The 22,056-nt window shown below is 43.3% G+C and overlaps 2 protein-coding genes across 2 annotated transcripts; both read left to right on the plus strand.

Annotated features, from left to right (window-relative positions):
• LOC8063555 (syntaxin-71) lies at positions 5,211–8,627 on the plus strand. Its single transcript, XM_002440163.2, has 9 exons — positions 5,211–5,588; positions 5,687–5,815; positions 6,863–7,037; positions 7,357–7,442; positions 7,557–7,625; positions 7,706–7,750; positions 7,839–7,901; positions 7,997–8,073; positions 8,298–8,627. Exons 1-9 carry the CDS (start codon positions 5,433–5,435, stop codon positions 8,311–8,313), a joined length of 816 nt encoding a protein of 271 aa, XP_002440208.1. The 5' UTR covers positions 5,211–5,432; the 3' UTR covers positions 8,314–8,627.
• LOC8063556 (histone chaperone ASF1B) lies at positions 9,065–11,954 on the plus strand. Its single transcript, XM_002440164.2, has 3 exons — positions 9,065–9,467; positions 10,948–11,063; positions 11,215–11,954. The coding sequence occupies exons 1-3, from the start codon at positions 9,359–9,361 to the stop codon at positions 11,569–11,571; spliced, it is 582 nt and encodes a 193-aa protein (XP_002440209.1). The 5' UTR covers positions 9,065–9,358; the 3' UTR covers positions 11,572–11,954.

Here is a 22,056-nt window from a genome sequence, read left to right on the forward strand (position 1 = left end):
TTGCTTACTTCCTTTTGCTTTGGTAGCTCTAACGACCTAACTACCACGCACTCACTCACCAAATGCACTGAATGAACCGCCTGGGTTTGGATCAGTCGAAACTCGAAACACAGACCCATGTAGACGGCAGAGCGAAAGAACATCATCTTGACAAAACCACACTGCAATCATAGAACTTGAAACACAGGAGAGATCGAGCACAAAATTAATTAAATGCTTGACGATCACATGGAAATCGATCAGAATCACTGAGGACAGCGTCGAAGTAAAACCGTCAAAAACTCATGCAAAAGAGTGGGCTTGCAGGAGCCAAGGACTACTACGCTGCACTCACTGCAGGCTGCAGCATCAGCAAGCAAATTAAAGGTGATGATGGGGCGGAGAGGAGACTAGAGTGACTTGCAGGTCCCGCGAAGCAGCAAAGCAATGCTTGGAGAGCGAGAGCGACCAGCAAGAGACTGGCTTTGCTGCTGTCTCTTTCTGGATGGGTAGGAGCCTAATGGTCACATGATCAAAAGGTCGTCGCGTCTCGCACGCAGCCGACCCGAGATGTCGTTCTTCACCTGCTGGTAAAGGATGTGCGCTTTTTTTCTTCAGCGGAAAAAGGATTCAGGGATGCCATGATTTTTTTGAAGGAAAACTGGAGGGACTTGCGCCCCTACAGTAAGGGATGCCATGATTGCCAGCGAGGACTTGTTTTTTTTTTTTTGAAATTTTTCGTATCGTCAGTTTGAAATGTTTGATCACACATTATTACACTATACGCCATGCCTGATAATATCTCTCGTGTCTTTTCCGTATATATGGACTGCGCCATGTGCTTCAGGTAAGACCGTGAGAGGTCTTTGGTCTAAAACAATGTGCTAGCTTCAGGTATCATTTGATGCTTGACGATCACAAGAGTTTGTGTTTGAACCGGGATAGATATTAAACAATATAAAATCGTCAACAGAAGCTAGCTATACTTCCACCACTGGCTTTGGAACAAGACTCACATGGTGTACTATGCGCAGGTGTGGCAAATTAAAATCAACAGGCGAGATATGCAGAAGCTGGGAGCCTTTGACTCTGTGACAGGCACTACAAAACAAACAAAAGTTAGGCAGATAGACACATGACACCATGCAATGCAACGCCTAGTACTACTAGTAGTAGCATGACAACTGACGGTCGCCATATCTCCTACTCATCATATTAGACCGACCTCTCTGTCTCTGCTGCTTAACAAGGGCAGCAACGGCCGGTGACGCCTCCCAATCAGACACTGTGGATCGATCTCCCTTTAACAACAACAGCTAGCTGCCCACACGCACTTGCCTGGAACATAATCCTCCCCCCCCCCCCCCCCCCACCCACTTAGAGCGTTCGATCCCCTTGCGCTTGTCGGTACCGTTGCATGAATATTCCACAGCTATCGAAAACTGCCTTTTGAATCCGGGCACCTGAGAGATGTAATTCGAGATGTAAAAGGGAGGGTGAGCACTGAGCGCAGGATGAGGATAACTACGTACAATGTCTGTCTAGTCAGATTTAGGAGTAATTCAGCACCGGCTAGGCTGTTTCTGTTCTTCTCTTTGTTTGCTTCTCTTGGCAGTCATATTCTCGCAGCTCGATCGTTTCTGCCTTGAGGTGGCGGTTTTTTTTTTCCCGTTTAGAACCATCCAGAGCACGAGTGCTGTGATATGATGAAGAAAATGACTTTGAGGCCTTGCCATTTTTTTTCAAGCAGCAGGTCCGAGAGGAACGAATGTTCTTCCGGCAACAGACCAAAGACCATCGAGACGAGAGGTGAGGGGAGGTTGTACCAAGTCAAAAGTTCTGTGGCCACCGATAAGAAAGAGCCAACAGCTTGTTTTGCTAGTATTATTACCAGTACCATAAAGAGTGTTCGGGCCAGTTCCGTGCTTAGAAGCGCAGGCACCACGGGGGACCTCGATCGCATTTTGAGACCTCCTTTTCCGCTGGCGGCCCGGCGCCGCGCGAGGGGCATCTACGACAGCCGGCGCCGTTTCACACTCGTCGTCGTCGTCGTCGCCACAAGGTGCCCGGATTTCGCTTGCAGCAGCCGCGCGCGCGGGGGAAAGCGATCGTACGGGGGCAGCGGCTAGTGCGCGCGCGTGCGCGTGTAGGTGTCCTCGTTTTCGCTGGAGGGGAAAGGGTGGCTGACGGAATGGCTGGCACCTGGCAGTCACCTGATGCATCCACGCCCTCGACGTCGCGTCTCCAGTAAAAGATCGGTTTCTGGCTATCACTGGACAGTGAACACCCAATCCTGATCCTGAGCATGTACAAGTAGATGTCCCCAGCTGACACGGACAGGACGGACTTGGCTGACGATCCCACAGGCGATTCAGTTCAGTCATCTGGCTAGCTTTTCCCTGAACTTTAACATGTGAGCAACGTTCGGTTAATTTCCTGGGCATTCCTATCCTTGTAGTACCATTCGGCACCAACAAAGTAGTTCTAGAACTATGGACTTTTACCGCCTCACGTCACGCTGGCTTCAGCACGGAGTATCTCCCTTGCGTTCCCGAGTAAGTACCTTTGACTTTCTCCACGGGACACCAAGCCAAACGAACAAACCGAGCAAATTAAAGTCGGTGGTGAACTGGTGATAGGCAACTGGAGTGCCTTCTACGTCACCCAGCCCAAATACTTAACTAATTCCAGCCCGGCGCCAATTGCTCATCCAATCCAATCCAATACATCTAATTAATCCACATTGTCTCGATCGACCTCCAAAGTTTTGCGGCGGCGACGACGTTTCGTTTCCACAAGTTTCCATGGCCAGTAGCTAGAGTAAACAACACCGTCCCGGTCAGTGTCGTCGTCGTCCTCGCAGAAAATGGCCGCCGGATCATCTTAATTACTCGTCTGCCGGTTTGTTTGTGTAAGGCTAGTTTTAGTAGAGCTTTTTCATCAGGATGTCATGCACATTTATTAGAGTGTCGTGTCAGCAAAATTACACTTTTTGTATGAAGTAGTTTCACCATGGTGAAGCTCTGCGGGCGCTGTTTTCCACACGGTGAAACGAGATGAAATCCCCACTGAGGACTAAATCGTTTCACCATCTTGCATGTGATCGAATCATTTTGCAGTAATTAAATGCTTTGCCCAGCCTAGGAAACGTCGAGGTGAAACTCATGCATTGTGGAGGTTGTTTCATCGTTCTTTTCATTGATGCTCTGTCAGCAGGATTATTTTGGAAATAGTGCATTGAAACGGACTACTAAGACTGGCCTAATTGTCTCATCGGCGCCTTCAAATTCCTAGCTAGTTGTAGTCAATGACCAAAATGTGTATATAGCTAGTCGTGATGACCCACGCGGCACACATGACCGGAGACAATCATTAGTGCCGGCAAAATTCTAACATATAGGTGCCGGTTCACACGCACCGTGGTCGTCGTTCTCTCTTCTCCGCGTGTAAAAGATGAAACGTGAGCAGAAATGAGTGACCACCCCTCTTTTAGAAAATCGTGGCGGTCTAGGTTTGAAACATATGCATGCATATATGGAGACGTGATGAGCTGATGCCTGACGATGAATCTGAATGTGAAGCTGATAGGTGATTATAGTTTAGCCTCCTTTTCCAATACTACTATAAGTTCTAGGCCTGTAGTAGACTATATGCTATCCTAGCTAGTAGCAGCGAGCTACCAAGATGGACCAGTTTTATAGGCCTGTAGTAGACTATGCTAACCACTGAGGAGAGGAGTGAAGAACTAGGCCACATCTCCAAGTGGATGTATTTTTCCCTGATGGATGCGCTCTTGGTTTCCTTTGTTTGACGAGATGGGCGACTTGATGGCCGTCTTGTCTCAATAATGGGCTCCCAGAGTGTTGACATTGGCTATGATTAGCTCTCGTACCGGGAGCTGTCAAGTCTCGCTTGAGGTGGAACAATAATTTACCCATTATATTGGTATTAATTAGTACCTTGATTGTTAGTTTGTTACTAGCTAGACTTTCTCCGTCATGGTGATAGATAAACTATTTTGAGTATGGCTAATTATATATAAGGAATGTCAATAAACGATGACAAACAGTTGCCCACTAAATTCAACATGGCATACATCTCCATAGTAAGCAGGGGTGAAAATTTAGGTGAAATTTTGCAAAACTAGATAATTTTGGGATAGCCAAAAAACCAAAATGTCATATATAATACTAATGCATGTGTTATATAACTCTAGACTCGTATTTTCTACCGGTTATCATTTATGTTGCATGTTCTTATACTCAATAGATACGTAGTAATAAATCATGCTAACATTTTGTTTAGGTCTAAAATTTCTAGAAAATTCATACGTCACCTTCAAGTCTCTTAAAAGATGTCGGTGAAATTAACTTTGACAAAATTTCATGGGTTTCGGTAAATTTGGAGGTGCCCAAAAAATATAATACCGAAATTTAAAACCATGACATTATATTTGACTATTCGATGTCATAACAAATATGCAAACTTTTTTTTGGCGAAAACCTTAATCAAACTTTAGATAGCTTGACTAAAGACCAAACTAGAATGGTGTATCTTTTCTCTTAGATAGAGATAACGTTTGCCTAGATAGAGACAGCAGCTTCACTGGATGTTTTAGTACGATATATATATGCCTGCACACTGCCATTGTGAAAACGTCGATCCGTGAGCAGTGCGTCAGGTAGCTAGCGTGCGTGCTTGTATCATGCGCCTTATGCAACGGAACAAAGTCTCAAGGAATCTAAGGATATTTATATATCGTAAGGTCGTTAGGTTAATGTATTTATTAGGACACGGCAGCTATCACATTGTTGCTTATGTCAGTTCGTTTATTTTTATGTTCTATCTTTTTGCCATAGCGGCAATAAGGGAGTATTGTAATCTTGGCATGACATACATTTGGCTACTTCGTCCAATCAATCATACATACATCTACTGCACTGATGTAAGGAACATGGCGGTACGCCGGTACTACCAGTTTAGTTTTTTTTTGAGAGGGAGTTTAGCTTTTTGAAATCAAGTGTCAGTTTAGCTGTTCTATTTAGCAACGTCAGTTTAGCTGATGGGCCTAGGTCCGATCATAGATTTTACGGGCCTACATTTTATTTTACAAAAAATAGTATGGCCCACAGTAGTAGCCCAAACTTGCCACAAATCGGCCCAGCCAATCCACCAACCGATGTGATTCTAGGCCGGGCCGGTTGGTGGGGCCCAGCGGACAGCGTCGTCGCCACCGCCCGTCCAGGCTGTGTGCCGCAGCCCGCAGCCAGCCAGACTCGGGCAGGTAGCCGGTTTCCGCCGCCTCGTCTCGTCTCTTCCCTTTCCCGTTTCCCCGTTCAGTTCAGCTTCGGTTGGCTCGCCGTGCACGGGCTATTCCTCGCCCGGCCTCGCTTTCTTCCTCCGCAGATCCTCGTCTCGAATTCGCTCGCGGCGGGAGGAATCGGGGCGCGAGGATGACCGTGATCGACATCCTCACGCGGGTGGACGCGATCTGCCAGAAGTACGACAAGTACGACGTCGACAAGCTCAACGGCGCCAACGTCGCCGGCGACGACCCCTTCGCCCGCCTCTACGCGTCCGTCGACGCGGACATCAACCAATGCGTCGAGGTGAGATCCCGTCGTCTTCCTCTCCTATCTCTCTCAGCGTCCGTGACCCGGAGCACTCGATCTGAATCTGATGACGTACTGTTTGGTGATTTGAACAGAAAGCAGAAACGGCAAAGCAAGAGAAGAACCGCGCCGCGGTGGTGGCGCTTAACGCCGAGATCCGGCGCACCAAGGCCAAGCTCATCGAGGAGGACCTGCCCAAGCTGCAGCGCCTCGCCGTGAAGAAGGTTGCCGCCCTAGTACCCGCATTGCATCCACTGAGTTTTGGGTGAAGTGTGTTAGATCTGCGAACTCGGTGACTTGAGGGCTTGTTTTCGTGTTTGCCAGTTACTAAACTTGGTTGGACTATAGCTGGCTAAAATTAGGTTGTGCGGCTGAAGGTGTTACGGGGTCTTGACGTTTTGGAAATGATTTACCTGGCCATTCCGTGAATTTTAAGATTGTTGGGGACTTGATGCTAGAATGTGTGGTGGAATTTTGGGGAAAACCTCTGGTCTTGATTGGTGGTTTGTGACTTGTGTAGATTGGGAGGGAGCCATGTAGGAGAATTTCATAGGATTGCTTGCATGAGGGCTACGTGCTGAACGGACATGCCTAAGTGAAATCTTTAGTGTCTTCTGTTTTGCCATGTGGATTGGAATCCAGAGGAATGCTGATTGGTTGATTGCAGCCTTCATCTAGTAACTTCGTGGGCAGTGTATGCTCTAACTTGTGTGGCAGATTAGCCATCATAGAATGAGTTTGATCCACTTCCTGATTTTACTTGATCTTCTCTCCACTTATGTGCAACTCTCTTACACGAATTTAAACAATACGAGGTGATTGAGGTCTCCCTCCATGTTATGTTTCTTGCTTTATTCAAATGCATGACTATTTGTTTGACATAACTGAATGCTGATTGTTCATGTCGTCTCTTTTCTGATGTTATGGAACTTCATATAGCCTGTTATTCTTGGCATCCATCTTGATTTTTATTTTCATGGCCCAATCTTTTTGCCTTAGTCTTGATTGCTTTGCTTCTCACCTGCACGTTTGAGCTTAGACAAGCTGACATCCTTATTTACACTTCTCTCTTTGTAAAGATGCAAAGTTTTGTGAGTGCTGAGCAAGCAATCACTTGCTTGGTTTTACTTGTTCTTGATTGCACTGCTTACAGTTTAATTTAGCATACCCTTTTATATGGTTATATTATATTTGACAGCATGCAAACATTTAGATCTACCAACGTTATAAAATTTATTTAAGCTAGTATTTCTGAAGACTCCTTTGAACAGGTGAAAGGGCTCACAAGAGAAGAAATTGCGACCCGTAGTGATCTGGTTGCCGCCTTACCTGACAGAATACAATCTATCCCAGATGGTAGTTCTACCGCCACAAAGAAAAATGGAACTTGGGGGGGAGCCTCAGGATCTCGTACTGGAGGAGCCATAAAGTTCGACTCTACTGCTGGTTAGTAAGCAACTGAACATCTTTATTGTCCACCTTTGTTCCTTTTTAGTAGGAAAAATTCGGCATACCTTTTGATGAAACCCGTGATTCAAAATAACATTATTGTGTGCCCAATTCGAAAATGTAATCACCTAGATTCATAAATCAGGCTAAAGTACATAACATTGTTGTTCCCTAGTTATTGGAAAGCCATCTATCAAGCTGAACCTCATGTGTAGTCTTTCACGAGACTTAAGATCCTTGTAGTTTTGACTTTCATCTCTGTTTGAAACAACTGGCTGATGTCCTTTTCTTCTTTAACTCTACATAAAACATACAGATGGGAACTTTGATGACGAGTACTTTAAGGGGACAGAAGAATCTAATCAGTTCCGTCGGGAATATGAGATGCGGAGAATGAAACAGGTAAATTCACTCAGCCACTTTCCTTCTTTCTGTTTCATATTCTCTTGTTGCTGGGTGCATTTCCTCTCAATTTGTCATGTGGTGTAACCTGTCTTTGGCGATAAAATTGTGCAGGATGAAGGTTTGGACGTTATTGGTGAAGGACTGGAAACTTTGAAAAACATGGCATCTGATATGAATGAGGTTGTTTGCTGCACTGTATTTCTTGTTATATGATAATTATAGTAAGTTATGGACATTAACTGAATAACTGTGACCTTCAGGAATTGGATAGACAAGTCCCTCTGATGGACGAAATGGATGACAAGGTCTGTTATCTGGCAACCATTAGTTTCTGTAGGCTCTATCTGGAAATAGTCTAGCAACTCTCATCTTGCTATATAATGATGATTGTAGGTGGATAGAGCCAATGCAGATTTGAAGAATACCAATGTGAGACTGAAGGAGACTGTTCTTCAGGTAAGACCTAGCACTTCCATTCTATACTTGCTAACTAATGCTTGCATAGTTTGGTGACCTCATACCATTTGCTTTTCACATCGATCTGTTATCAGCTTAGATCAAGCCGCAACTTCTGCATCGACATCATCCTTCTGTGTGTCATTCTTGGTATTGCGGCCTACCTTTACAAGTAAGTATAATATTCATTCCCAGTAAAATCCAGTTTCATGTCCAAAAGGATGCTAGGGTAGGTCTGAGACTCTGAATACCACTATTGTTATGGTGATGCTGAGATTTTCTTTAGTTTGTGTTTGTTGCAGACTTGCAGTACTTTGTTTGAGTTAGATAGTTATTGTAACAGCTGGTGTTTGATATATACTGCTCATGATATTGCTTTCTGTTTTTGCATTGCAGTGTTCTAAAAAAGTGAGGCGGAATCTTGCCTTGGAACCACACATGTCGTGGTCCCTTTGTCACCATGGTTCTACCCAGTTCTTTGAGCGATTTGCGTGCACCAGCCATTTGTGTTGTCTTATATCTGTATTATTATGGTGTCCAAGTTGAACCTTGACTAGGCTTGTTGAAGAGACACTGGTAACATATCTGCTGTATATCTGGGAATAAATTTCGTAGCGAGGAAAGAGTACACGGCATCATTCTTATCGTCTTATTATCGAACCATGTAAGCGTGCTCATGTATATTCATCCCGTCAGGGCTTCGTCTCCATCGTTTCTCTTGAATCAGTCTTGGTACCAAGAGCAGCACTGTCAACGATTTCAGCCGCTTCACTTGTCTGTCTCCCAACGAATGTGCTTGCAGCTACGTATCAGGAAAGATAAGTAGCCTGCAAGTAGGCAATCTATTTGTGCCTGCAAGTAGGCAATCTATTTGTTCGTTTGCATTGTGTCAATTTAGGAGAATTATATATCGAAAACTACTGCGTTACACAAAATTCTTTGCAACTCCTGGTGCGCTGACTTTTAATCTTGAGATAGGAAGTGCTCAGGTTTGTGTACATACATATGTTCATAGGAGATGAGTGCTCGTGCTCTTTGAGCATTTGTGTGATTGTGTCCGTACTTGTGTAATTTTTTTAAAAATGAGATTTTTTCCACCGTCTAAAATAAGGCCCTAGTGCGATTCCTCAAAAAAAAAAAAAAGGGTCCAGCTTTGGTACTTCAGTTTCGACAGCGGTTGGGCGATTGGGTCGTCGTCCCCCTCTACTAGCTTCCCCACCTCTCCTCTCCACTCCAAGCCTTGGGCTCCGGTCCGTCTCCCGCCAACCCAATTTCGCTTCCCGCCGCTCCCCATCACATCCCACTCCCACCCCATTAAACCCGCCCGAAAGGCCGCGCCCTCGAGAAGTTGGCGAACCCCTGGCCAGAAATCCGATCCCCAGCCGCCGCGGCTCGCGCTCTCGTCTTTTCCCCTCTGCTCGAGCACGCGCGGCTACTCCCGGCGTCAGGCGGCGGCGATGAGCGCGGTGAACATCACCAACGTGGCGGTGCTGGACAACCCCACCGCCTTCCTCAACCCCTTCCAGTTCGAGATCTCCTACGAGTGCCTCGTGCCCCTCGACGACGGTACGGATCGCCTCCCCTCCTTTTTTCCCCCCTTCGTTCCCCCGTGATGCGTGGGCGTGGCGGCGGGCTAGGGTTTGGTGCGTCGTGAGGTCGGTGGCTGTCGCTTTGGATGCAGCGGGGATACCGGGTTATGGGGTTGGCTTTCCTACCTCTGCAGGATGTGGGATCAGGAGGGTATGGGAGTCGAGCGCCGCTGCATCGATTGTATTCCCGTGCGGCAGTACTAGCATATATGCGAATGCCATTGCAGTCGAGGCTACCACTGTTCTTTTTAGTGCATATTGTATTCCTGTAAGAATTCCATTGTGAGTATGCTTTTGGATGTAGGGCGATTGGCGAATCTATGAATGAATAAGAATCGCCTAACAATTTTGACATACAGCTAATTGTCGGTTCACAAACAATTAAGAAGGGTTACATGGAATTTGGTGGGGGGAAACTGAACTGTCTGTACTCCTGTTCTAGAGCTCACCTTGCTTGTATGCTCGTGACGGTTAACTTCTCTTAATCATATTCTGGCCTTTATGTAACAATTAACAAAAGAATGCAGCGTAATTTCCACTATGCTATTATGTATCATGTGATTCTTTATCATATATTCTATCCTCTATTACTAGTATCTAGAAACCAGTATGTCATATGACTGAACCTAGTATTTGCTTAGCGGGTCATTGAGTATACTTGTATTGACAAAATCTGGGTGCCACATTATACAGTTGTGCAAAAAATTCCATGCACACCTGTGCCATGTGTGGATGATTGCCTACAATGTAGCATTAGTTGTGTTTCAAGCTGATTATAATTGAATGTGCAGTGGATAAATCTCATGTTATTTGTATCTTGTACATATTTTTTCTCGGACACGTATCTTGTACCTAGTTAAGCGATTAACACCTTTGTTAGCTGTAGCGGATGATAGAAATGTATATCAAGTGGAGTTTCCTTTGATGTTGTTTTAATCTTCTATGTTTGCTGCTAACTCTGAAAAAAATGCTCTCTTTTGCTTTTAGTGATTTATTCACTGCACTCTGCAGTGGTGAATCTGCTGGCATCTTTCATAAGCTACATGATTCCTTGGGATCCTGCTAGCTTCAAAAGCTGTTTGAGTGGGGTGGGTCATTATCTAAGCTAATTCTGGTCCAGACATGTTTGCTTTACTTTCTCCCCTCTTCTGGCTCTGGTTTGTTGATAGTGGCATAAAGACATATCATGATAGGTACAAAGAAATTGTACAAATATAACCCATCGACATTGAAGTACTGGGATATAATTTATGGATTATGCATGTATTGTCTTGTTTGAGGCAGTTTTAGTTATAATGTTATGTCTATTTTCCATGCATACTATTAAGGCATATCTAGATATACATGATCTGTATGCAGCATATATGCAATTCGTATGTTTTAATTTCTCTGTTCTTTTGCTTTTGGATATTGGATTTTTTAAATACATGTAAAGAGCTCCTTTGTTTGCATTTCAGATCTGGAGTGGAAGCTTATATATGTTGGATCAGCTGAAGATGAAAACTACGACCAACAGCTTGAGAGCGTGCTTGTTGGCCCTGTCAATGTTGGGACCTACCGTTTCGTCCTCCAGGTATTCAATCAATGTTGTGTTGCTCTATTCCAGTTACTCCAAAGTCCAAAAAAATCACGAGACAATAGGTCCTGATTTTTTTAGCACTGCTCATGATTTCCCCTGTTATATCTACAGAATTTTGAAAAACAATATGTCAATCCAATTGCAGGCTGACCCACCGGATCCCTCAAAGATCCGTGAGGAAGACATAATTGGTGTGACTGTGCTGCTACTGACGTGCTCTTACATGGGCCAGGAGTTCATGAGAGTAGGTTACTACGTGAACAATGATTATGATGATGAGCAATTGAGGGAAGAGCCTCCAGCAAAGGTGCTAATTGACCGGGTGCAGAGAAATATCTTGGCTGACAAGCCCCGAGTCACCAAGTTCCCTATCAACTTCCATCCTGAACCCAGTACTGGCACGGGACAGCAGCAGCAGGAACCCCAGGCAGCCTCGCCAGAAAACCACACAGGCAATGGCCATGGCAATGGCGATGGAAGCAAGCCTGAAGCTGACCAATGAACACAGTTGGCTTCAAATATTTTGATGCGCGCCACTTACAGGTTGTGCTGTAATATTACAAACGGGATTAGTGGTTATGCATTGCCCTGGGATCCTGGTTCTAGCACATGGTGGTTGTTTAGAACTCTTTGTTCTGTACCTTGAGATGCAAATGCTGGGTACCTGTATGTTTCCTTAGTACAAGAGTATTTCAGCCTGTTCTCCTGCAATTGCTGTATGCTTCTTTAGAGTTTAGAGTAGTGTTTTACCTCAAAACTACTCATTGGCTAGTCTTGGTTACCAGCTTTGGTCTTCGCAGTATAGCTTCTAACTGGAATCCTTTTGTTCACTTAACGCAAATGGTGAAATGAAATGATTTGTGATTGTAATCTATTATGCTTTGTTCAGCCTTGGTTTTCATATATTGATTATGGATGCCATGAATGCTGCTTTAAAGGGATTAAGCTTGCCGATGCCTCTGCTTTCATCAACTGTCTAGGGCATGGTGCTCTCCAGACCAAATTGAATATCCTGCCAATTGGATGCATGCTCCGTGACCAGCCCTGGATAGTTTTGATCTCAGTTTTGTGGACGGCACTAAACCTGCATGTCCAATCGGGCTGCCTGCCATGCCATGCTTACGCTGCTGCACGTGATTTTTTCTAGTCCTTTTTGGTGCCTGCAGCTTGCCACAACCCCTTGTCATGATCATTTCATTTATCATCTTTTCACCTCTTTTTTTTTGAAGTAAACTTTTCATCTCTCTACAAAATTCGTTTGTGTGATTTTTTGCATGGTGACGAGGCAATTGCACTATTTTTAGTTCCTTATTTACAGAATCTTTTGTGATGGTCTTCAGTGTAGATTATGTGCAGCTGGTCGTTGTTCAGTTACCAGAGAAGAGGGTGGTCCGAATTTCAAACGAGGACAACCCCATGAACATTTCTCTTTCTGAATCTCCCTCCTCCGGATCAGTACGAGTTTGAGTTTTTACTTGCAAGACTAGGCGTTCCAGACGCCCCGAACTTCTGCAAAACCATACGCGGATTCGTCAAAGAAGAGGGTGTACGAGTTTGAACTCTGAAATGTCCAGCTGATGCCTGGATTTGATATTGTTGAGGCGAGGAGTGCACAAAGGAAAAGAGTAATGCTTGTTTCTCGTCTTGTGTTTCTGTGTTTATGGCTACTGCCATTTCTGATGCTTCAGGAAACTGATGGCGCTTTTATGAACCGACATGCTTAGATGACTTCTTACGATTATTGAGGTCGGTTATGTATGAATCGTCATATGTACACGCTTTTCCGTCTGGATGCCACTGTGGCTGGAGAGATCTCTGCCTGATTCAAATGGGTCATTCTGTCGAAGCAGCTTTTATCGTCTACTACATGACTACAAGCTACTTTATCTGGTCATAAAAATATATATACCATTTATCAAAATATTTAATTAAACCTTATTAAAACTATTGGTAGACTATGTATATGTGTATATGATCCAAAAGAAAAACTACCCCATCTATTTTGACCGTTTCTGAAAAGTGAAAACAAACATTAGGCAGCCCGTTTCTTTGAACGCCAGCGGTTGCTACTTGCTGCTTGCTACTGTCTTCCTGTGGGTGCACCAGCGACAAACACATACACTCCATGCTTTTCTACTCCACTTCATCAGAAGGTAGAGTACCGTTCGGCAAGGAAATCACCTTGGCACATTTAATTTGTTGTCACTTGACAGTATCATCGGCAATCCTGCTCCACTTATCTGAAGCTTTAGAAATTCGATCTGCTTCTGCATGGATCGACATGCTTACCTGGCTTCTTTTTTATATAATACGTAATAATCGTGGACAGATAGCGGCTACACACCGTCTGTTTTCCTGAATCCAGGCGGCACCGTCACCGCCGCGCCGGTGGTTGCAGCTAGCGTGTCTGCCGTGAACAAGAGATGAACACACGCACCGTTTCCTATACTATGCTGCTTCGTAGAAATTCAGCTGAGCTGTTTCTAGTGAGACATCTTTGTTCCTAAACCATGCATACTAGGATCATGGCTGCTCGCCTTTGCCTTACTCGTAACAGGCTTGTATACCTTGAATTTCTCTTCCTCTTATTAAAAAACGGGCACAAAATCCGGTCGCAAAAAAACATTAATGGCACTAATAAAACATGCGTGGAGAAGCTTCTGCTCATCTGCATGCAACTAAAGATGGAGATAACGCTTCAAATAGATAACCGCAGTTCTTTTCTAATCTAACTTAATGAATATTCATTAAATTAGATTAGAGAAGAACCGTGACTAACTGACTATCTATTTAGAGAACTATCCCCCATCTTTATGTGCAACTAACCATGAGCGCAATGGCAGCAGGTTGGTGCCGCCGGAGCCATCGCCGCCGCCGGTTTTCTTTCTCCTGCACCGAGCATATCCGTTGTATCTGCGCACGGCCGGATAAACAAGTGAGTGACGTCTCCGAACGGGAAACTCTGTCGCGGAACAGACGAAGGAAACAATACAATTTCAACCACGGCAAGCTGACAAAGGTGCCGACCAAACAAAATGCCACGGCAGCGTTCATGCAAGTCTGTGCTGTACTTCATCAGTTTCGCTTTTATTCAGATCATAAAAAAGGCGTACATGCATGTGCCGCGCTCCGCTCCTTTTTTTTTCCAGAAATTCTCGGCTTCAAAAGTTCAGACATAAATCGAATTAATGGGGTCATGATGTTCATCTCTAATACAAGTATACAACATAGTATGCATGATGCGTGCTCTCTTTATCTCAAAAAAGAAAACCTGCATGCACTCTTCACATTTATTTTACTCTCGTGTTATACTACCAAATTTGTGACTTCATTAATGTTTTTATCAAAACTCAACCCATAGGAGTTGACGTCCCTCTTTCTTAGACGGAGACTTTCTCACATAAGGCTTTGTTTGGATGTTGTCGTATTTACTTCAATCCATGTGGGTTGGTGTGGATTAGAGTGGAAATTATTTCAAGTTCCACTCCAATCCAACTCAACCCATGTGGATTGATGTGAATACGACTACATCCAAACAAGGCCTAAGTCGAAAAAATCTTCCAAGGGTCCAACCTCATGCCTGCACACATCGCCCGTGGGAAGGCCGATACTTTTACCTAGACTTTGGGAATGTGGAACAAATGATTTTTTCACTTCGCTGACCTAAATGTTCCACCATTAGCAAATTGTAAGCTATGCCTTACTCTTATATTTGATAGACGCCACGACCTCAGATATATGGTACCGTCTTAGTACTATTTCATTTTGTGTGTCATACTCATTGATTGATGGCTTCATTGACATGTCTTCTCATCGTTACGACCTCAATATATGGAGTCACATCCTATACCATCTTGTACAATTCAATTTTATGTCATACTCACGGATTGATGATTTCGTCATTGTCATTTCTTCTCATCGCTAGAGTAAGTTATGTGGATTAATTTTCTTTTTCATTTTTGTTGCCCGAATAACACTGACCTCAAGCTATAGGCTCAAGCCTAGTACAGAAACACAAATAGTTTTATCAAAAAAAAAGAGAAAGAAAAGCAAATAGTAAGATTTATACATAATATAGACTTGGATTGTTACTAGCATCCTTTTTATAAGTATTTTATTTAGACACAGGCAATTGAGAGCCACTTTCACGGATTAGGGTGGACATGTGAATTGTGATCCATGTTCAACAAGATGGGTGCAGGAAAATGTCTAAGATAATATAGATTAATACTTTGGATATCTCAGCAAAGAACTTTTAGATACACTCTTTATTTACATGCTTTAGTTAGCACAATAATAGAGGCACTTTTTTGTGATTGTGCTAAGTAAAGTAAAATTACTTGTTAAACTAATGACTTTTAGATATACTCTTTATTTACATAATTTTTTAGATATACTCTTTATTTACATACTTTAGTTAGCACAATATAGACTAAGCACATGCCCAGGATGGCATCTCCATTTTTTTTAAAAAAAATATTACTCGTTAAACTAATAATTGTGTCAAGTAATCAAACAAAACAGGGAGCCATACATATTATTGTCTTTCTTGTTTTTTGCCCCAATAATTAGCCTTTTGAAACTCAAAAATTGGGTGAGAGAGAGAGAACCCGCGTGAAAACGACGGTGGAGTGGAGGGGCGTCCCGACCGATAGCAGTTTTGAATGCACATGCATATTTGTAAGTTGAGGGATGGATATATCTGTTAGAAATTTAGACATTTTACTGTTTGATTTAATCCAGAAAATTACGCATAATATTGTGGTGGTATATATGTGCACGTGTGCAATTTTATCACTACTCAGATTAGAGACAAACATTGCAAATACTACTGCAACAACAGCAGACATACTGAAAACGAAAAACAATCGTTTAAGATTGTACCCAGAGGAGGGACCAGTGCCGAAGGCACCGGCGGCTCCATTCGCACTAGTCGACATAGTGCGTTGCTCGAAGTAGCGGACCACAGTCGGTGCAGGAAGATGTTCGCAGTGCAGTCCCGCGAACGTCCACCAGGAAGAAGACGAAGTAGTCGATCTCGATCCGCGCGAACGTCCACCAGGAAGAAGACCCGCCGGAGTAGAAGAAGACGATCTCGCCGGTGAGCAGTCGCGGAAGACGCTCCCCAAAAACCTGATTGCCCGCAACACCCGAGCAGGTGTCTCGATGCAAGGCGTCGGGTTCCGGAGGCCTGCTCTCCCGATCTCTGTGCGCGCAGAGGTTTGGGACGGGAATGGACAGAGTGCAACTCGACAGGAAGAGAGAAGACTGAGTGTGTTCTCACAGGAATGGAAGGAGTGGGTGCGTATGGTATATATAGGCCTCAGGAGGAAACATCTGATTGATGACCATTAATCTCATTTAATTGCCATAAACCGAGTCAATCAATTAGCAATTAATTGCCATTAATTACACAACGGTCAGATCCCGTTTTTCCTCCCTTTTGACAAGACAAGACAAGTCAAGTCCACGGCTCGGCGGCGGCGGCGGCGCGCGCGTGTGGCACCCCTTCATCCTCCCTCAACTTCTCCATAGGGGCTAACAAAGGCCACCTATTTAAGTTGAGTTAACACATGGTCAATCATCAATATGGTACTAAACCATTTTCATTATAGCATTAATTATGGGCCCTTGAATTAATCATCAAATATAAATATGGGCTAATGGCCCATTATATTCAACAATCCCCACCTATTTCTAGGGCACATAAGAAAAACTCTCGAGTTTCCATGTCGTTTCATATACCAGTCGTTTCAGTGGAGACTGTTAAGTTGAACTTCCACCTAGAGTACAGACTACACTTAGCCACAACTTGAACAATGGACTATGCCTTGAATTGCAAGTTTTGTGTGATATAAGTTTCATCTATACTCATAACTGATACCGGGTTGCATGAACATCCCCTCTGGTTGAAGCATATAAGTCATACTTCTGGCCCATTCATGAGTATCTAGAGATCACCCAAAATCTCATAGACTGTGACTAGCAGTCAAACTCATATAGGTGTATTCCTTAAAGATGTTCTGTAGGACAACATCTATCGCTTCACAAGCCGCTTTGGAATACATTAAGGTATATAACCAGCCTTCCTTACAGACTTAGGAAAGAAGTGCAATTGAGATGAGTTAAGTAAAGGGTCTTTCCTCACAATCTACTTCTGGCTTGTTTCACCATTCTACTTCACGGGATCTCCGATCTCATAGAACAGGTTGCCACCATGGTAGACCTCACGTGGGTCTCAAACCCATCTCACTCGATGCACTATCTATCACATTACGTGATAGTCCCTTTGTAAATTGATCTGCCAGATTCTTGGACGTATGAACATAGTCCAATGCTATAACTCCGGAGTTTCTCAACTTTCTGACAGTCTTCAAACGCCGTTTGACATGCCTAGTAGACTTCATGTTGTCCTTAGAACTGTTGACTTTAGTGATCACTGTTTGATTGTCACAGTTCATGGAAATAGCCGGCACAGGTTTTTCAACCACCGGTAGATCCATCAGGAGTTCACGAAGCCACTCGGCCTCAGCACCGGCGGTGTCTAATGCTGTGAGTTCTGCTTCCATGGTTGACTTCGTTAAGATAGTCTGCTTGCAAGACTTCCATGAAACAGCGCCACCTCCAAGCAGAAACACATATCCACTTGTGGCCTTTAACACATCAGCATCAGATATCCAGTTTGCATCACAATAACCCTCTAATACCTTCGGGTATCCGGTATAGTGAATGCCATAGCTCACAGTACCTTTCAAATAGCGCATCACTCTCTCAAGAGCTTGCCAATGAATATCTCCCGGATTTGACACAAACCGGCTAAGTTTGCTCACTGCAAACGAGATATCAGGCCTCGTGGCACTAGCAAGGTACATCAATGAGCCTATAATTTGGGAGAATCTTAGTTGATCCCTTGCTATTCTTCGATTTTTCCTCAATAGCACACTAGGATCATAAGGCGTAGGAGCAGATTGACAGTCACTGTACCCAAAGCGACTTAAAATCTTTTCCACATAGTGGGACTGCACAAGTGTTATCCCACCATTGCCTTCTCTTGAAAGCTTAATGTTTAGAATAACATCAACTTCTCCCAAATCTTTCATCTCAAAGTTATTAGACAAAAAGTCTTTAACTTCCTTGATCACAACAAGGCTTGTCCCAAAGATCAGTATGTCATCCACGTACAGACAAAGGATCACACCTTCACCCCCACCAAACCGATAGTACACACATCTGTCAGCTTCATTAACAGCAAAGCCGGCAGAAGTTAAGGTTCTGTCAAACTTCTCATGCCATTGTTTTGGAGCTTGTTTTAGGCCATAAAGGGATTTTAATAACTTACACACCTTGCCCTTTTCACCACTTGTTACAAATCCATCAGGCTGATCCATATAGATCTCTTCCTCTAACTCTCCATTTAGGAAAGCTGTCTTCACATCCATCTGATGAATGAGAAGACCATGAGAGGCAGCCAAAGACAATAACACTCGAATTGTGGTCAAACGGGCAACAGGTGAATAAGTATCAAAGAAATCTTCCCCTTCTCTTTGGGTATAACCCTTAGCCACAAGCCTAGCCTTGTACCTCTCAATTGTACCATCAGGCCTAAGCTTTTTCTTAAACACCCATTTACACCCTATAGGTTTGCACCCATAAGGTCGTTCAACCACTTCCCAAGTTCCATTAGACATTATAGAATCCATCTCATTCCTTATTGCTTCCTTCCACAAGTCAGCATCAGGAGAGGAAAATGCTTCTTTAATGGTTGTTGGGGTATCATCCACGAGGTACACAATATAGTCATCTCCAAAAGACTTCACTTTTCTTTGTCTTTTGCTCGTTCGAGTGACTACATTATCGTCCTCCTCAGGATAGTGAACATGGGGTTCCTCAGATTGTTCTATCGGAATAAATTGCTCATGGGAGTTTATAGACTCATGACTAGAAATATTAGGTGTACTTTTCATAGGAAACTCACTTTCAAAGAATGTTGCATCTCTAGATTCCATTATAGTACCAACATGCATATCTGGTACTCCAGAGTTTATGATTAAGAACCTATACCCTATGCTGTGAGTAGCATAACCAAGGAAAATACAGTCAACTGTCTTAGGTCCGAGTTTGCGTTTCTTGTTTATTGGCACATTCACTTTAGCCAAACAACCCCAAGTACGCAAATAAGAGACATTTACTCTTTTCTTTTCCCATTCCTCAAATGGTGTGATTTCTTTATTCTTAGTAGGAACTCTATTCAGGACATGACTCGCTGTCAATATCGCCTCACCCCACCATTCCTTAGATAGACCCGAAGTCTCTAACATGGCGTTAACCATCTCAGTTAGAGTACGGTTCTTTCTTTCGGCAATCCCATTGGACTGTGGTGAGTATGGTGGTGTCCTCTCATGAATAATTCCATGTTCTACGCAGAAGTCAGAAAAATCACTTGAAAATATTCTCCACCACGATCGGACCTTAAGCGTTTAATTTTCCTCTCAAGTTGATTTTCTACTTCAGCTTTATAGGTTTTAAAATATTGTAATGCTTCATCCTTTGTTTTAAGCAAGTACACATGACAAAATCTAGTACAATCATCTATAAAAGTGATGAAGTATCGTTTACCACCTTTAGTCAACTCACCATTCATCTCGCATAGATCGGAATGGATTAATTCTAATGGTGCCAAGTTCCTCGCCTCCGCAGCCTTGTGAGGCTTGCGAGGTTGCTTGGATTGCACGCATACATGGCACTTAGAACCTTTGACTAAATTAAATTTCGGGATTAAATTCATATTTGCTAGCCACGTTAAACAACCATAATTAACATGACAAAATCGCGAATGCCAAATATTCGACTCATTCGAAATCACAGTATGGTTCACGATTTTATTACGCACATCATGCATGGATAAACGGAACAAGCCTCCGCAATCATAACCTTTACCAATAAAAGTTCCAAACTTTGAAAGTATAACTTTATTGGCCTCAAAGACTATTTTGTAGCCATCTCTACAAAGTTGTGAGCCGCTAACTAGATTCTTTTTGATGGAGGGGACATGCTGCACGTTCTTCATCAGCACCGTCTTTCCCGAAGTGAACTTCAGAATGACCGTACCAACACCAAGAACACGCGAATGAGATCCGTTCCCCATCAGTAAGGCTCCAGTGTTGCCGGCCTGATAAGAAGAAAACAAAGAGATGTCAGCACATACATGAACATTAGCCCCAGTATCCATCCACCACTCAGGTGAATGACAGACTGAAAGAACAGTAGGTAAATAATTACCATACCCAGATGTTCCTCCTTCAGCATCGCCAATGACCATGTTTACTGACTTTTTCTCTTCTCGTTTAAATTTGCGGTCTGGACAACCACTCGCCCAGTGGTCATCGCTACCGCAAACAAAGCAGCCTCCTTCTGCCTTTTTCTTCTTAAAAGTTGTAGTTTGTTTTGGCTTCGGGTTTGCTCCTTGCTTGTTCTCTTGCTTGTTCTTTTTCTTATTACGGAATGCGAATTGCTTTTTCTTCTGCACCACATTGGCACTAGAAGACTCAACGCCTTTCCCATGTGTATCTTTTGCTCTCGTCTTCTCCTCAACATCAAGAGTTCCCATGAGTTCAGCAAGACCAAACTCTTTCCTCTGATGTTTTAGAGAAGTAGCAAAATCCTTCCAAGAAGGTGGCAGCTTAGCGATTATACCGCCGGCCACAAACTTTTCAGGCAACACACAAGGAAATTGTTCTAGTTCCTTAGCTAGTGCCTGTATCTCATGTGCTTGTTCAATCACAGAACGGCTATCCACCATCTTGTAATCAAACAATTGTTCCATGAGGTACAGCTCGCTACCAGCATCAGAAACCCCGAACTTGGCCTCAAGCGCATCCCATAATTCTTTAGCAGTGGAGCAAATAATATAGTTGTCGACATACTTTTTATCGAGCGCACTTATGACGGCGCCTCTGAAGAGGTTATCAGCAGCCATGAACGTTTTCTCCTCCTCAGGAGTAAACTGTTCAGGCTTCCCCTTCGCGACGTCATAGCAACTCATAGCAGTCAACCACAATATCATTCTCGCGCGCCACCGCTTATAGTTTGAACCATCGAACGCATCCGGTTTTAACGCAGCAGCAAAACCACTAACAGAAAAATGCCTAATATCAGGTTTTTGGATTGTTAGAAATTTAGACATTTTACTGTTTGATTTAATCCAGAAAATTACGCATAATATTGTGGTGGCATATATGTGCACGTGTGCAATTTTATCACTACTCAGATTAGAGACAAACATTGCAAATACTACTGCAACAACAGCAGACATACTGAAAACGAAAAACAATCGTTTAAGACAAGACAAGTCCACGGCTCGGCGGCGGCGGCGGCGCGCGCGTGTGGCACCCCTTCATCCTCCCTCAACTTCTCCATAGGGGCTAACAAAGGCCACCTATTTAAGTTGAGTTAACACATGGTCAATCATCAATATGGTACTAAACCATTATTATAGCATTAATTATGGGCCCTTAAATTAATCATCAAATATAAATATGGACTAATAGCCCATTATATTCAACAATATCAAATGTTTATTTTCGTAGTTTTAAGGAGCTGTTGAGGTACTCTAATCTAATACATGTGTAAATAAAATGCGTATAACCTGGTTGTGTAGTTGTGTGTGCATGCATCTCATCCGATCACATCTAATCTAATAGACCAAATTTTGCTCTAAATAAAGCAGAAATTTTATATTGATAAACACCAATGTTTTCATGAATATAAAAAACTGCATTTCTGTCCAACCGCAAACTTGTTTAGTCTTGTGAAAAGAAAATACATGCATTCTGAATTTAATATAGCTCAGCTGCTATTCTATGAGGTGGAATTGTCTAGCCATATTTAATTAAGTTCTCGACTTCATGCGAACGTTTCTATTTTTTGATGTTTCTATTTTTTGAATTTATTTATGTCATGATTTAGTGTTGTTATTCATTGTGAATTT

Source organism: Sorghum bicolor, chromosome 9 (assembly GCF_000003195.3).
Source record: "Sorghum bicolor cultivar BTx623 chromosome 9, Sorghum_bicolor_NCBIv3, whole genome shotgun sequence".
NCBI lineage: Eukaryota > Viridiplantae > Streptophyta > Magnoliopsida > Poales > Poaceae > Sorghum > Sorghum bicolor.

What these genes read in the sequence shown, in the direction of transcription:
- LOC8063555 (XM_002440163.2), top strand. Translation starts at nt 5,433, where the DNA reads ATGACCGTGATCGACATCCTCACGCGGGTGGACGCGATCTGCCAGAAG. An exon ending in AGATGCGGAGAATGAAACAG is followed by an intron (nt 7,443 to 7,556) that starts GTAAATTCACTC and finishes AAAATTGTGCAG; the next exon opens with GATGAAGGTTTGGACGTTAT. An exon ending in TGGCATCTGATATGAATGAG is followed by an intron (nt 7,626 to 7,705) that starts GTTGTTTGCTGC and finishes TGTGACCTTCAG; the next exon opens with GAATTGGATAGACAAGTCCC.
- LOC8063556 (XM_002440164.2), top strand. Translation starts at nt 9,359, where the DNA reads ATGAGCGCGGTGAACATCACCAACGTGGCGGTGCTGGACAACCCCACC. An exon ending in CCTCGTGCCCCTCGACGACG is followed by an intron (nt 9,468 to 10,947) that starts GTACGGATCGCC and finishes TTTGCATTTCAG; the next exon opens with ATCTGGAGTGGAAGCTTATA. An exon ending in CCTACCGTTTCGTCCTCCAG is followed by an intron (nt 11,064 to 11,214) that starts GTATTCAATCAA and finishes ATCCAATTGCAG; the next exon opens with GCTGACCCACCGGATCCCTC.